At 37.8% G+C, this 16,703-nt stretch overlaps 1 protein-coding gene across 2 annotated transcripts; it reads right to left on the reverse strand.

Moving 5' to 3' along the window:
- Positions 1 to 6,296: 6,296 nt before the first annotated feature.
- Positions 6,297 to 15,239, reverse strand: LOC126752500 (very long-chain-fatty-acid--CoA ligase bubblegum). Of its 2 annotated transcripts, none has more exons than XM_050463340.1 (9): positions 15,055 to 15,239; positions 10,249 to 10,525; positions 9,195 to 9,540; positions 9,022 to 9,123; positions 8,355 to 8,752; positions 7,455 to 7,755; positions 7,091 to 7,381; positions 6,782 to 7,031; positions 6,297 to 6,723 (listed from the first exon to the last, which is right to left on the reverse strand). In XM_050463340.1, the coding sequence occupies exons 2-9, from the start codon at positions 10,485 to 10,487 to the stop codon at positions 6,650 to 6,652; spliced, it is 2,001 nt and encodes a 666-aa protein (XP_050319297.1). In that variant the 5' UTR covers positions 10,488 to 10,525; positions 15,055 to 15,239; the 3' UTR covers positions 6,297 to 6,649. The 2 variants fall into 2 exon arrangements, with proteins under 2 accessions (XP_050319297.1, XP_050319298.1); XM_050463341.1 differs by lacking the exon at positions 15,055 to 15,239 and adding an exon at positions 12,120 to 12,211.
- Positions 15,240 to 16,703: the final 1,464 nt, after the last annotated feature.

Consider the following 16,703-nt stretch of genomic DNA (forward strand, 5'->3'; position numbering starts at 1 on the left):
TAACAAGGCACAAAATTGGAAAACTGGTTTGGTGCATAATATTATCCTGAAATTCTTATCTCACATTGTAAAACGTGACGAACTCGGACTTCAACCACGCATACTTCTCACACAACCCAATTTCAAAACTTTAAGTGATTATTTCACTATCTAATATATAAATTCAAAAACTCGACATTATCGAAATAAAACTTTGTTAAAACATACCTTTAATGTCATCTCATGTCTAAACATTTTTTAAATCGGATCATAATTTTCCAAGTCCATAGATACCGAATAAGAGTTCACCCAGCGTGTGTGGCTGACTTTTTACTGAAAATATCTCCCAGTCTGGGGGATTCTGAGAGAATATTTTTCGGATAATAATGTTACATCGTCTGAAAAGTGGTTAACATCGGATTAGTAATTCCCTTAGCCCCTAAATGCCTTGCTTATGTAGATATTTTGGAACGTCCGGTTGACTTTATGCAATCTACCATATATAGGAGTTGTCTTCCTAAAACTGCGTTTAGACTTTTCCTTAAATAATCTTCCAGATATAGTGATCAATATATATGTAATACATATTTCAATGAAATTAAGTTAATAGCTTTGAATACGGGCTAGACGTTGGTCAAAACCCCGTATCGCTAATACTTGTATAGTGTTTTCCGATTTCCGAGTTTACGCACTACATATATTAAATCTAACATCTTTGCTTGGGTTTATATCACATATTCATGCAATTTATAATGATTAGTCCGATTTTAATATAAATATGGCAGATGGTAAGTAAAATTAAGTAATAGAACTAAGTGAGCCTTTGAGTATTCCAATCACTAATTGGGATTGATGAGTACTGTATGAAAATTTCGAAGTCATTTAAATACAAGTTCTTCCAACACCCGAAGAAGACTTTGATACTTGCAAATTAGCGATAATATAAAATGTTCGGTTACAGCCGTAAGTAGCCCTTCCTTTTTTGTAAATTCTATAAACATTTATTATTTGATTAATTGTTCGGAAACTAGTTCAAAGTTTTTATTTTAAAATTAATTAATTCGTAGACTTGAACTTGAAATTATAAACGCTGTATTCGAAATTGAACCACTGCCAATACATGGTTTGTCCGGAAAGAAATAGGACCGACTGGCTATTGTACTTCGGAGCTTGCGCGCACCGACTGGACTCGGTAGAAGGCGTTCCCAGCTAACGAACGAGCGACTGGTCAGTTGTCTCCGAGCACCTGGAGAGTCAGGACAAACATTTTCGAGGGACGCGTTACAGTGAGCCGAAAATGCTGTGTTCGTTAGAGCAGAGGAAGGCGATTAGATTCTATGTGAAACTCGATAAATATGCAACAGAAACGTTAGATATGATCAAGCAGACTTACCAAGATGTAGCTTTAGCAAGAAGTGGTGTGTTTCGGAGGCAGCAGGCCTTTTTGGAGGGCCGGAAAGAGGTCGCTGATGAAGACCGTGCTGGGAGACCTGCGACTTCAACAAACACCGTCAATGTGACTCGTATGCGCAAAGTTTTGAACTCAGACTGTCGACTAAGTTTGCCCAGATGTTAAATTCATGAAAATCTGTGCCTCCTGACATTGTGACGGAGCATTTGAACATACGCAAGATGTGCGCAAAGATGGTCCCAAAAGTGCGCACTGATGACCAGAAATTACGGCGTAATGAAGTTTGCCAAGAAAATTTAAACATGTCTGAAATTTTTTTAATAACGTAATCACAGGTGACGAGTCATGGATCTTTGAGTATGATCCCGAGACAAAGAGGCAATTTTCATTTTCTTTTGAGACGCCAGAAGGGACCCAAGCAGCATGCAACTCGACTCTCAAGGCTATTCCGGAGAATGCCTTCCGTGACGCCTTCAATGTTTGGAAATCGCGCTGGCAGCGCTGCATCGAAACAGAAGGAGCCTATTTTGAAAGTTTTTAAAGAATTGTAACGATTGGTTCAATAATTTTTTTTAAATCGACTCGGTCTCATTACTTTTCGGACAAAGTCTGTATATTGGTTTAGTCAAACTGCAAGCACTGTTCGACAATTTCAAGTATTGGAGTCAGAATATGGCCTTCTAATTGATAAAAGTCGAAATCTGCCGATGTTTTTAAGTACTAACTAAAGTTGATAAATATTTACAGAAAAATATTTGAACTTTGAAGAGCCCACAAAAAATTAAGCTATTGTGCGGCAGAATTTCAGCACTTAAAAACTTAGTCAACCCTATAACCCCATACGCATTAAGCGCCGAATTCGCGAGTGTTTGTCTGTTTCACTGTTTCAGTTCACCTGCAGCTACACAAACCCGAATAACCGACACAAGTCCATATAGATACATACATACATACTTATTTTCATCGTTATCGGGTAGACCTTGCGCTTCGTAAAAAATATGTACATACATTCATATGTATGTATTTTTTAGGCAGTTTTGCGCTCTCACAACGCTCTTTGCAACGCCATTCACTGCTTAACTGCAAATAAGTCACTCATTTGGCTCTCTTTCATTACCGTCATTGAAATTTGCATTTATGATGTACAAGTACGTACATATGTATCCAGCGTTTACATATGTTTATAGCTAAATAACATCGTGTTTTTGTTTAGTTGTTGATGTTGACGACCACCGACAATCAACCACTAACCGCCGCAGCCACTATTCGTGCCATGCTGTGCGCCTGTTCCGATGTCTTGTATGTTTTGTATATAACGCTGTGTGGCTTTGAATGATATTTATCGGTTTGTTGTTGTTGTTGCCATACACATATTATTCATTCATTCAAAGTATTTAATATTTATTACAAGAGTAAACATAAACATATGTAAATGATATGTATATATAATAAATATGCTCACATAAATACACTCAATCATATGCTAAGCGTGCCTGTTGACGACATAAACCAACATTTACACATCCACACATACATACAAGCAAAGTAAACATTTTCAAATACTTTTATGTAGATATATTTATATCGAAAAGTTGTAATGTGTGTGCGGCATGTAAAGAGCGCCGGTGGATGGATGAAAAACAAAAATATTACGGAATGAATGTGTAACTTTACGGACATATGTACATATGTACTCGGCTATATATGCACGCAAGTATGTCTGCGTATAGAAGAGCACAGAAAGGGTAGCAGATTGACGGTAGACACGAAATGCGAATGAAAGGAAATAGCTACGGTTTTATATGTCCATATGTCAATATCTTCTGTAGGTGCATACCGCACCTACGCAACCGTTTTAATGACGGTATAATTGTTGTATATTTATTACTTTTAATAATATGGCATGACTTGTGGGAAGAAAAAGGGCCTGTAGGAAATTAAACATATGTACTTGCGACGGCTGTTTTCAGTTGAGTCGAGATTATGTGCAAATATGTTATAAGCATTTGATTTCGTATTCAAATATAACAGAAACAAAAAAAAGTAAATAGGGTTCATGAAAGCTATAATATGTTCAAGTTTTCTATACAAAAACTGCAATTCGATCGTTCAGTTTGTATGGCAGTTGTATGCTATAATGAACCGATCTGCACAATTTCTTTGGAGATTACACCATTGCTTAAAGCAATAACCCAAGGCAACTTTCTTGAAGATATCTCATCAATTGAAGCTTTCCATATAAGCATTTTATTTCGATATCAACAATTGTAGTTTTGTTTATTTTTGCCTTTAAAAATAATTTATGCCACGTTTTGTGCAGATACCTTGACAAACAAAAAAGTTTTCCTTACAAGAACTTGATTTTAATCGTTTGGTTGGCAATTTTTGCAAAAAAAACAACTTCCTTGAAGAGGAAAGGATGTGAGCAAAATTTGCAGGTTAATACCTCTAACACTGAGGGACTCGTTCACAGACAGACATAACAAAATTCAACTGAAAAATGTCAAGAGTGGAATTTGTGGATTGCCTTTAAGGGCTCACATGGGTTTACGGGTTTCAAAAAATCGAATTATTTTTATTGACTTATTAAATTCTACAACACCTCCTAAATTTTCAAGTCGATCCGAGTAACAGTTTCGGAGATACAGCCTTGAGAACTTGTGAGCTCGAGGCTAGCCTATGTGCGCCGTCCTTAAACATGTTTTTCTAGAAGCTATGTTTTTGAAGTCGGTTGGTAAGATTTCTCGAGAACTGCTCAACCCATCTGCATGCAATTTTACACAGGCCTTTGAGATACTATTCACAAAGACTTGGACGAGGATTTTTTTTTCGTTTACAACTACTTATGTATATGAAAAAATATCTCGAAATTTTTATTGAAATTTAAATTTTTTCGTAAATATGTTTGCAAAAAATCCAATTTTCTGTTTTTTCCTACGGCAAAGTTCTAAGTTAAGGTTTTAACTAAAACACGTATTTTTCACTTTAGATGCTCCTGTAAGGAGTTATCCTGCTAACGCGGGCGCATATTTTTTCTGAAGGGTCATTGGAAATAGCGTCACAATGGCCGAGCTTAAAATATTTTATTCCAAAAATTTCAGAATTTCTTTATTAATGTATATGTTTTTAACAATAGAAAATTCTAATAAAATATTTCAATTTTTATAAAAAAATAAAATTCTTGAAAAAAAACTGTTTTTTATCCGGGTAACCTTTGTAACCTTCTAAAGAGCTTAGAAAGGAATTTTTAGGCAAAAATAAAGACTCTAACTACAAACAAATCGTAAATGGAAAGTCCTAAACTACATTTTTCCATCCCCACCTCTACTACTTTTCAGAAAATTTAGACGATGTGAATGAGAGCAAAGTGAAGGATTTCACCAAAATATGAGGGAGACAAAAAAAATATACCAGGAAAGATGGAGTGTGTGAATGTCAAGCTAGTATTGTACTCTTCAAGGAAACCTTCCTGATACTTTCAAAAGATGAAATTGTACCAAGAGTAGTTTAGTTTTTTTTAGTAGTTTTGTGTTTCAATTATACATAAAATAATATTTTTTAATATTTTTTCTGTGATAACTTGTTTAACATAGATACCTACATACATATATTGTCAGAAAAATCTAAGACGAAATGAAAGTAATTTTCGGTTCAAGCACAAACAAGACGATAAAAGTTAAGCAAACGCATTTTTCTCAAAACTTTATTTTTCAAAAATGCTTGAGGCCTTACTCGGCTATAAATGATCCGATCACTATCAAGTGTTTCTGCGTGCTCCGTATATACATAGTTCTCCATACAATTTCCTACTAGTTTTTTATCTGATACAAAATCGAACTTTGGCATTCCAAAAACAACTACTCGTACCTCTCTCTTCTCTCTGTTCGCTTTTACTCTCTTGTCAAAAAAGTACTTGTAAAAGCAAAGTTATTCAGTTGCATTAGTACAAGAGAGTATGCGGATACCTCATTAAAGTGGTAAGGCACTATCTTTAATGCTACTAAGTTTTGTTTTGCAAATGCTATATCAGTTTTACTATTTTAAATGGTTCGAATGACAAAAGAATATAAATTTCATTTTTTTCTTGTAGAAAACTTATACATATATGTAGTAATTTTTAGAAAACCAAAATAAAAGATTATGTCATCAATTTTTGACTCGAAAAGAATAATTATGTACTTCATTAGAAAGGAATCATAACTCTATTGCCCAGGAGTCAGAAAACGTGTTAGCGCAGGGTTGCACCACAAGTGCTGCCCGTTCATTGCCGCATCTGGTATGGCGAGGCTTGGCCAGAGAACTTAAAAACACAACAGCCGTTGGTAACATATTTTCTCAGTGTATCTTTCTCTTTATATTTAGCATCAGATGAATTAATAGGCATACTTTTAGGCGGTAGTCATTCAAATAGTTTGTAAACATTAAATATAAGAAACATGTTCCGAACAGTTAAAGAAATGTTGCTAAGGCTATGCAGCACCTTCGATATTTTTTTTTTGGTATGTAAGTACCGAATTAAGAATTAAGTCTCACCAAAGTTCCAACACTATTTTATTTAATGAAACATAGTTTCTGTACACTTTTTTCTGTACTTGCTTTATATTTTCTTAGTTTTCATTGTACAATAAAATTTTTCATTAACAACTAAAGTTTTGGAATTTATTTACACAATTAAATAAGTAAGTACTTTTATATTTAAAGTATGTACACATGTATGTATGTGAATATTTGTGAAATATAAACTAAAGTTATTTTTGGAAATAAAAAAAAATATTTTTTGGATAAGTCTTTACAAATTCATAGCAATTTTTTTTTTCAAAATTCAATCAGCTTTTAAAATCATGTGTTAGTCCTTATATAAAAAGTAAAAAATAAAAATTTCTCCATAAGCAAAATCTGTTTTGTAAAAAAAAATAAAACCAGTAAATGCAGAAAAGTAACTGCTTAACCGACCAAAAACTACTGCCGAAACATGGATGATTGTGCCTTTCAAATCTTATGTACATTTTTTATCTACCAAACTTAATTTAAGTCATTAAAGTATGTTATTAGTTAAACTCTACAGGCTGGTTGCCTAGCCAACACTTTGTTCTCACTTTGTTTGCTGCCTTTCTGTTAGTAATTGAGCTATATAAATGTATGTATATTTGTTATTGCATTAACTAACTACATTTCTATGATTTCAGCAAAAATTATAGGAATTACGAACAGCCTCGGTTGTACAACGCAGAGCGCTTTGGGAAGTGCCAGCAGCCACACTTAGGCGTAAAGAGCCTCGATGACATCGGCATACTGTTTGGCGACAACATTGCGTTTCACCTTCAAAGTGGGCCCTGGAGCATGAACAATAGATTAGCGATTTTTTCAAAGTAGCTATTTCATCGCACTTACCCAATTCACCCGTGGGAATGGAAAAGTCATGTGGCAGGATTGTGAATTTCTGTACCTTCTGCGCATTGGAAATGGCGTGCTTGTTGGCGCGCTTGATGCCGTCTTCTATGGATTTCCACACCTTGGGGCAAGGGCCGGCCTTCAGAATTTCACTCAACGTTTTGTGTTCAACGCCCAAACTCTTCACCCAAGTGAGCGACTCGTGAGTGAGGTCGTCCAGTGGTGCGCCAGTTTCGCGATCCATTTCGGTCTTCAAAGCAAAAGTCAGAATAAGTATGGAATATTGAGCTGAAGGCCCTTGGTACTCACCTTGATTGTTAGCAGTACGGTCAGGTATTTGCGCTGTTCACCCACCAAGAAGGCATTCGCAATGCCATCCAATTCCTTCTTGATCAAATTCTCAATATGCACGGGTGGAATGTTCTCGCCACCGGCAGTAATGATAATCTCCTTGGAACGTCCGGTTATGTAAACGTAGCCTTTGTCATCAATGTAGCCAACATCGCCGGAATGCAGCCAACAGTCCTCGTCCAGCGCCTCATCGGTTTTCTCCTGGTTGTAAATGTAGCCCATGAAAACGTGACGGCCGCGTATACAGATCTAATCGGTCGCATGAAAATACAAAATTAACGTTTGGAAAATCATGAAATTGCAGACTTTTCTCCCAACTTACCTCACCATGACCATTTTCATCCTTGTTGACAATCTTAGTCTCACAACCGGCCATTGTTTTGCCGATCGAGTTTAACGGCTGTGTATCAGGCAGACATAATGTGTGGCAACCGCCTACTTCAGACATGCCGAAGGCATCCAAAAGTTTCATGTCCAAGCTGAGGAAATATTTCTTCGTCTCGGGTGACATGGGTGCCGCAGCAGTGACGTGAGTTATGCACCGATCAAAGCCGAGCGCATGCTTCACCTTGGACATAACCAATTTCTTAGCGAGGTTATAACCGAAACCACCGGGACCTTTGCTGTAAGGGAAAAATTATTGATAAGGGATACAAGTATTTCGGGGTGCTACAAATCATGGACGGAAGTGTGTTTTGGCTTAAAGTTGCCGTGTTAAGCAAGCTTTGACTAAAACGAAATGGAACTTGCGAAAGCTTTAGACTTCGGTGTGCCTGGCTTGTTTGCCCAAGACAAGCCAAAATCTGGCATACGAACTTGGTGCAATTGAGTTTGAACTATTTACAAAATGTTGTAGAATGTATATCAAACAATGGTGCCTCACTGAATGTGAGATGACAGTTCATTTACGTCATTACACTCGCCATGGCACCGCTGACGGTGTGTTAATTAAGTGCAATTACTCAACGCTTGAATGTTGAACGCCAAGTTAACGGTTAATGTTAGACAACAGGCAGTCATCACGCTAGACGACAAAGAAGCCGACTGACAAACGATCGGCCGACACCATTTAAGTGAGCACATAACAATAACGTGCGGCACATTAATCAAACGGTAAAAATACTTGCTCTCTATAAGGACGTGCCCACAAACATATATGGATACTTTCCCGATACACCAAATAACTACTACAAAACCAAATAGAAAAGTTTACGCAACTTACCCATGAGTCTCCATGTAGTGACGCAATGTTACACCCTTAGCCCAGCTGGCGAGCATTTTCTTCAAACCGCCGTTAGACGAGCCAATGGCCACCATGCGTTCCTGGAATTTTTCATAGACACGCGGAACTCCCATAAATCTTGTGGGACGCGCATCTTGCAATGTCTTCACGAGTGTACCCTTCAGTGCATCCTTGTCGGCGAAATAGATGCAACCAGCTATGGAAGCGACTGTGTAGATATCAACGGTCTGTGCGGCCACATGGGACAGTGGCAGATAGGATACGACCACCTCAGAGCCGGATGTAACATTGTATAGCGACTTCGTGATGGCACGTGTATTAAAGATGAGATTGTCATGGCTAAGCATAACACCCTTCGGCATGCCCACGGTACCAGACTGTAAATAAGAAGCAGCGAGAAAATCAAATGGTTAGTGGCAGTAATGGAAATAGAGGAAGCGCGGAACTCGTGTATGAAGCTAAAAGCAATTAATTTGCAGCTGAAAATGCATCATAGTTAAGTCGCGCGTACGGCGAACTGAGCTCGACAGACGTTCAATGGCCAAACGTAAAAAATGTGTGTACGAGGTGTTAAGATTAGCAATGGAGACTCTTTAACTGTCTGCCTTAAGCTGCTAATTTCAAACCACCGCAACTAATTACTTACAGTGTATACCAGACAGCAACATTGGTTTATGGCGATATTTGCTAGACGCTTCTGGTACTCATTTTCGACATCCGCAACAGCCATCGCCTCGATTTCGGACCACTGTACAAAGACACATAGATGAAGTTTATTTCATTATATGCAACCAACAGCTTTCTTTCTAAATCACTTACCCTGTAGTAGCCATCTTCCTTCTTCATGTAGGGCGCATATGGTTCCTGGATTTGAATAGCCGCCTTCAGATGTGGCAACTTGTCTCTAATCTCTTTAATCTTATCCATTTGCTTGGATTCGTCGACCACCACAATTTGTGCACGCGAATTCTCCAAAACATGCAGACAAGCTTCCGCTGAGTTGGTCGTGTAAATACCGGCGATAATACCACCGGCGTGTATGGCACCCATCGCCGAGTAAAACCATTCGGCGCAATTGAAGGATAGCACACCCACTGAGTGGTGCGGCTCCAGACCGAGCTTGATGAACGCTTTGGCGACTTGATGCACTTTTTGTTCATATTGCCTGGTGCAGTTCCGGAGCAGAGTCGATAAATTCGGAAAAGTGGAAACAAAAAATTAGTTAATCCAACAGCAGTGTGAAAATTTGTCTTCGCCTAATGGCAGTGGAGCGTGAAAATATGGCGACAAATGGAGAAATGGATTTTATGTTGGCACAAATCTGCGGACATATGTACGTTGGAAGTGCGAATGTATGGCCGGCGGGGAATGGGTGTGGACGCGGCGCAGTTAGTAGTGGTGTCATAGTTGGCACGAATGGTGAATTGTGATGAAAAATGTAATCCAGCCGATTCGCTTTTTACACAGTTGGCTGTGGTGCCAAGAAAAAAAATGCGTGAAAGTGATTTTTGGACGGCGTCAACAGCGCACAACGGCGGAATTTATGGTTAGCAAATCAGAGAGAGCGAAATATTAAATTTAAGTGTTGAAGTATGGTGAACCAATTGAAACAAACGACTGCGATAAGCAGAAATTTCTTTGAACGTTTAGTATGGAAAAAATGGTCTTTATAGTAATTTATTAAGGAATCTGGGAGCTTGAGAATAAGATAACCTTCATGATAGATGTTTGTTAGAAAAATTGCTTCCTATTAATATGAAAGTGCTCCGTACTTATCGAACGAAAGTGAAAGTCAAGCTCTACACTATGTCTAATAGTTAATGAAAAGTGGTAATGATGTTCAGCAGATTTGAAAATAAAGCGTTATATTCACCTGTAAGTAACGGTTTCGTATTCCTTGTTCTCATTTTTCGTGCGCAGCGCTGGATAATCACCATAATTATTAACTGTACGCTTCAAGACACCGGGGACGGAAATCGGCTCCTCAGCTGAGAGGCCCTCAGTGGATCTACGAATCTTCACTGGCTCTCTCGGATCGCTAGTACGATATGATTCGGCTGGCAGCAAGCGATTCGGACCGGGACGGTTATATAATGACTCCCAATTGGACATGTCGTCGGTTGTTTAAGTGCAGTGAGAAGTACAGAAAGCTGCAAGAGAGTTAAATATAAAAGTTACCAAAAATTGCCCAATCCAAAAAGATGGTCGTCTATCAATTTATATGAAAGTGCTTAGTGCAGTCTTCAACGAATAAGCCATAAATAAAGTAGAACACACATTCGTATGTTTTCATTTAATTTTCAAATAATTATAGTTTCGAATATTGACAGCAGATTAAAGTCAGCTCATCAACCGATAACCTTCGCCTTACGTCGCCTGACCTTATGTGTCTAGTATTTACTCATACTAATGCGCAGAATCAACACCGTAAACACAGCGACACGAAGAGATTCGTATTTGATGCTAATCTTATATGAGATTTGTTCTGCTTCAATATTTGCGCTCACATACAATTTACTCACAGTACCCACAGCTAGTAATCACCTGATTTACTATACGTGTTAACAGTGTACAAATAAGATAATTAAGCATTTATTATTAATAATAATTAAATTTCAATGTGTCGATAGCCCAAGCAAAAAAGTTGCCCCACTCGTTTGATTTATTTTCATACATATTTGCGGTAGCCTGACTACCTTACATTAAACTCTGGCGTAGCACTTGTTAAACTACAACAATAAACTCGTTTAAGCCTGAGATATTCAGTTGTCGATAATTAAGAATGTCGAAAGAATATTCATAATTACAAATAAATGGTGGCCCACAAGGTATTTTAAGTTTGCCACGAGGTTTATTACACCCAGAAGCAGAGGAGTACGCAAAGTGGGATTTTATGAGTTCCAATCCAGGAACAGTCGGTTCAAACCTTCATAAAACTTCGGGCGCATGCTCGGAGTTCGTCCGTCATACAGAATAGCCAGAGAGATATTGTTGTTTAGAGCGAAGAAATTTTGAACATAATGACTTCAAAGACCAGGAGACCGGATATCGTTTTACTACTTTGTGAAAAATTTTGTTGAAAAGTGAATATATGATGTACTAAGAAATATTTCAACCTATTGTATGTATGTCACGCCGTTTTTTTCAGGGCCAAAATAAACGGAGCGAGCATTGACGCGGCGGAAATTGATGGCAAATATTCTAAAAACGCTTCTACGTCATCTCACTGATAAACTGAATTTTCAAAACAAAAAAACGAGCGCAAAGCTTGCTGATGCTGTTTCTCTTTATCTAGCTTACAACAAAAACAAATACGATACACAAATGAAAACAAAGAACTATTTTTAGCCAAAAACACTTGACAGATTTTTTGTTCCACTTCACATTATCGGCACTACATGGGGCCAAGTGCTTGACATATTTGCGAATAGACGAATAGGAAGTGTAGAGAGAGCACCGCAAAGCGCTTCGCCAAATACTCACTCATGGAGCGTCAATGCGGAATTGCACCTGTGTGAACTACCGTAAGCGCTGCGCTAAATGCGATAACTGGTTAGAAGAAATGTATACAAGACCAACAAAAATGGTAAAGTTTACAAACGAGTTTGGCTGGAAATGGCGGGCGAGCGAGTGAATTGTGTGCAAACTACTGATTTGGCCGATTTGGGGAAAGCAAAGCAGAGCGAGCAACAAAGAGTTGAAATCAGTGCGAATCTATGAAGATCTAAATATACAAATGTTTACCAATTTCGCAGGTATCGGCCAAAAGCAAAAACAAACTGCGCAACATGAAGACAGCTCGGAAGGTAGGTCACTGAACGATCGGCAGTTGAAGAGGCTAACGCATTTCAGCGACGCTCTGCGCATGCAGCCATGTGCTCGTGTGTGGTGTTTGTGTGCCGCCGGTTTTCGAGGTATTTCCCAAACTCCGGCTTGGCAAACGTCACTTTTTTTTGCTAATTGTTTGTTGTTGATTTTTGATTTTTCTTTTGATGAAGTGACTTGGTGAGCGGATAGGTACGTTTACACTTTGGTTGTTGTTGGTTTTGTAGTATGATAAGCGCACTAAACTGCATATACCTAAGTATGTATGTATGTACTTTGGGTTAATAAAAAAATGGTTGTAGACTCGTTACGCTCTTTGCTTGCTTGCTCTCCGAAAGAGAAAAAAATCAGTTACTCACAACTTTTGACATTTTCCCCTTCATTTCGTGCTTTGCTGATAAGCATTTTTTTAATTAGTAAAAAATAAAAACTATTTTCAGCGCTGGACTATGCACTTCGTTAGACTTTCGTTCATGGGTGCAATTAAACATCCGCACTTTGGCCCAAAGCAATATACACGCACGCCTTTATGTACCACTAAAAATTGTTTTATGATGCCGGGCGATGTTTAACTATACTATATAGTATACATACATATTTTGATAACAAACATTTTATTGCGCGACTAATGCAACATTACTGTAGGCGTTGAAATGTAGATGTGTACATGGATCAGAGTTTAATGACCATACCGGACATTTATGAATGCCTTTGGTCGCTAAGAATTCGATAAATCATTAATACATACAGTAATGATAAAGCAAGCAAGATAAAATATACTTATGTTTCACATGAACTTAGATTAATTTTTTTCTAACTTATATATATACATATGTACATAGTTGCTATCAAGTTTCTGTTCTAAATACAGGGTAGTCGAAAAAGACTTTTCGTATTTCCAATCAAACTTCAATTTATTTTTTTATACTTATAATGAACTTTAATGAACCAAATATGTACCATTTTGGTCGACCACTTTTTGCCATTTTTCCGCTAGAGACATTATTCCATCAGGAGTTCTGCATTGACCGAAACAAATAGTAGTCCGATGGTACAGCAAGGTCATTGCTATATGGTGGATGCATCAAAACTTCTCATCGAGTGCCGAGTCATCAAAGATGACTAGATGTGTGTTCTAGCGTTGTCCTGATGGAAGACGAAGCCCTTTCTTTTGATCAGTTCTGACCGTTTTGCTTCAATCTCATCAGTTGTTGATAGTAAAATGTGAAATTAATCGTTCGACCAGGCTGGATCAGCTCATAGTGGATCATTCCTTTCCAATCCCTCCAAAAACTAAGCACTAGCATAACCTTTCGAGGCCTCAATCCTGGCTTTGCGACCATTTGTTGAGCTTTACCACGCTTGAACCATGATCTTTTTCGCACATTATTGTCGTATTTGATCCATTTTTCGTCTCTTCGCTTCAAAAATGGTTCGATTTCATTTCGTTTCAACAAAGAATCACAGATGATAATTGGGTCCATTAAATTTTTCACAGACAATTCAAACATCGAGCTACTTTTTGTAGCCAGCTCTTTTAAATGGTTCAAAACCGTTTGATGATGAATGTTATGTTGCTCAGCTATGTCATGGCTGCTTATGTGACAGTCCTGGTCAATCTTTTCCATAATTTCATCGACATATCCAACGATAGGTCGACCAGGGCGAGGTGTATCTTTCACATCGAAATTTCAGGAACGGAAGCGAACGAACCATTGTTGTGCTACACGAACTGATACAGCATCGTCTCCGTAAACTTCACAAATTTCACAAGTGGCATTCTTCTCTTTTTTATACAAAAAATTATTTTCACTCATTTTTGAACAGCTTTAACTTTTTTTCAACTTCCCCGAATTTAATTTTGTTTTGGTTAAATGAAGCTTAAAATCTCACCTTTCCATTTAGTGAATATGACACAATGTGATGGGTTTGGAGTTATACGACTGCAACGAGATCTATTGACAAGATACGAAAAGACTTTTTAGACTACCCATATTACTCTATCAAACTTAATTTTAATATTTTTTATGAATTTATTACATACTCTATCAAAATATATTTAATTATTTTTTCTTACATCTCCATAAATTTACTTATTAAATAAATGCATTTTCTTAAACCCAAATTGATCGCACAAGTGTTAAACAAATTTGAAGCAACAAACTCCTTAAAAACAGTTGCGAAAGCGTCACCAACACGTGGGTCATATTTTGGATATAAAAATAAAAAGAACTGAGCACAGCAATACTACTCGTTGTTGTTTGTTTAAGTGACCAAAATATGCTGACTAATAAGAAGAAGAATACAGATCTAGTAATATAGATACATATGTAAAGAAGAAATACAAACTGAACAAACGAAAACAGCTTAAATTTTTCAAAACAAAACAACTGTTTTACAGCAAAAGAAGCGAACACAATTTTACATAGATTCTGCGCTTTCTGACACTCAGCAAAGAGTAGAGAGCAATTTTATTTTAATTTTTATTTATTTTACTCCATTGTCAATATGTTTTTGAGTAAGCCAATTTTAATTCAATTATCATATTTCAAAATTCCTCGAAGATTTTTGCACTGCCACACAAAATTACATAAGTTAAATTTTAATGACTCGGAACTAAGAAGTCGAAACTAAAGTTCAAAGGCGGTGCACATTTTGTTATCGCAATATCACGACTTCATGCAGCGCTATCCGTACTCAGGCACTAATATCCTTAATGCCGCCATATCACATTTGTTCATACGAATGCATGCACTGCCGATCTTGTCACTTTTAAGGTCGAACACAGAAACTTGAAACACCTTGGCACATTTTATTTGTAGCGTCTTTCGCTGGTTGAACATTCTTCACCTACCAATAAAATCGAAAGTAGTTGACCAGCAACCAATAATTGAAGACACGAAAGAAATTAAGAGAATTGAAAACAAAATCGCCCAGAAATCAATACGAGCGTGGAGACCGCGACCCGCCAAACGTATACGAAGAAACTTGCGCGTACAAGCCGCAAAAGTAGACTGACACCGCTAACTGGCCGGAAACTTAACAAAACTTCGAATGCCCGCTAACGGCAAATGTAATGTGTTTGTATGTCCATAATATAGAGAAAAAGTCATAGAAAGAAAATAAAAATATTTAGCAGCGCCTTCACGATCAGTCAATAAAAACAACTACCTACAGAGCTATAGTAGATACCCAAGTCTATAGGAGCGCGCATTCAGGCAGGCAAATATCTGCTATCAACACAGGTCATTTTCAGGCAGCCAAACTTCTTCACGCTATCCGCCGCTCTGCTTCTCTTATAAATGTACCTACAAAGCGAGTGCTTGTACGCTCTCACCTATAATGATCCGCTCGCATTTGCTCTCCGGTTGAGAAACGTTTATGTGTGTATGGACTCGGTATATAGACTTGTGTATGTATTTGTTTTTCTTATCAACACATTGATCGTGTTGTTGCAATTGCTTGACGGATCGGTCACACATTTGCTCACGCAAGAATGCAATCGCTAGAGTATTTGCTTTGTGTTGCGTTATAATTCCCACTAAAAACGCCTGAGGACAGACGTCAGGGGACTCCAAGAAAGTTAAGATAACTAAAACATGTAAAAGATTAGAATAGCACTTTGCCCTTAGATATAATGTACAGGGTTGATCCGTAGAAAGGAGACATTTCGTTTGTTCCTTCATCGAGCAATTAGGCGAGTGTAAACTTCACGGAGAAATGATAAAATTTCATTGCGATAAATTGAAGCAAATGTCTGTTGAAAATAAGCCTGATCATTGATGGGATTACAGAAGATTGAGTTAATTAAAAAAGTTTAGGTCGTAGAGTTAATCCAAAATCTCCCTTGAACAGATAATATTCGTCCTCTGTGTTACCCGTATATTCCTAAAAGTAGATCACAGGATCTTCATAGATCGATCAGACATTTTGAGCTTACCACACAACAAATTCGCTAGGCTCGTCTAAGATGCGTCTACTGAGATATTTGAAAGTAAAATCTGTCGGTATGACAAAAGCCCAGCATTAGAGAAGGAATCTTATCACGATGATTCGACTTCGCCTTACTCCATACAGCGTTGGCAAAGAGCGTCGGACAGAATATTTAGTCACACAGCGTTCGAAGCCTACAGAACATTGTCCATTCAGATTACCTACAATTGCAACGAGGTTAACTTTGCTTAGGGGTAGTAATTCTGAGGACCTCTGTCCTTAAAGAGCTCACTGGAAGTCCAAAGGTCCATTGCCAGTTCGCAAGAAGACTTCAGAAAACTGACTCGCTTCCAATCGGATGAAAGACAGAATATTTAGTCACATCGAGTGCTAAACCTATAGACCAGAGTCCAGTCAGAACACCTACAATTTGCGACGAGATTTACTTTGCTAAGAGGCAATGGGTCGGAGGACCTCTTACGGCTTAATCTGGCCTCAAAGAGCTCAATGAGCTCACTGAAGTTCTATAGATCCAACGCCAGTACGCAAGAAGACATTAGAAAACTCACT

Source organism: Bactrocera neohumeralis, chromosome 3 (assembly GCF_024586455.1).
Source record: "Bactrocera neohumeralis isolate Rockhampton chromosome 3, APGP_CSIRO_Bneo_wtdbg2-racon-allhic-juicebox.fasta_v2, whole genome shotgun sequence".
Classification (NCBI taxonomy): domain Eukaryota; kingdom Metazoa; phylum Arthropoda; class Insecta; order Diptera; family Tephritidae; genus Bactrocera; species Bactrocera neohumeralis.

Excerpts from the sequence above, each read along its gene's own strand:
- LOC126752500 (XM_050463340.1), bottom strand. The coding sequence starts at position 10,487 with ATGTCCAATTGGGAGTCATTATATAACCGTCCCGGTCCGAATCGCTTG. Across the intron at positions 9,541-10,248 it reads TACGAAACCGTTACTTACAG|GCAATATGAACAAAAAGTGC; the intron begins GTGAATATAACG and ends GAACTGCACCAG. Across the intron at positions 9,124-9,194 it reads AGGAAGATGGCTACTACAGG|TGGTCCGAAATCGAGGCGAT; the intron begins GTAAGTGATTTA and ends GTCTTTGTACAG.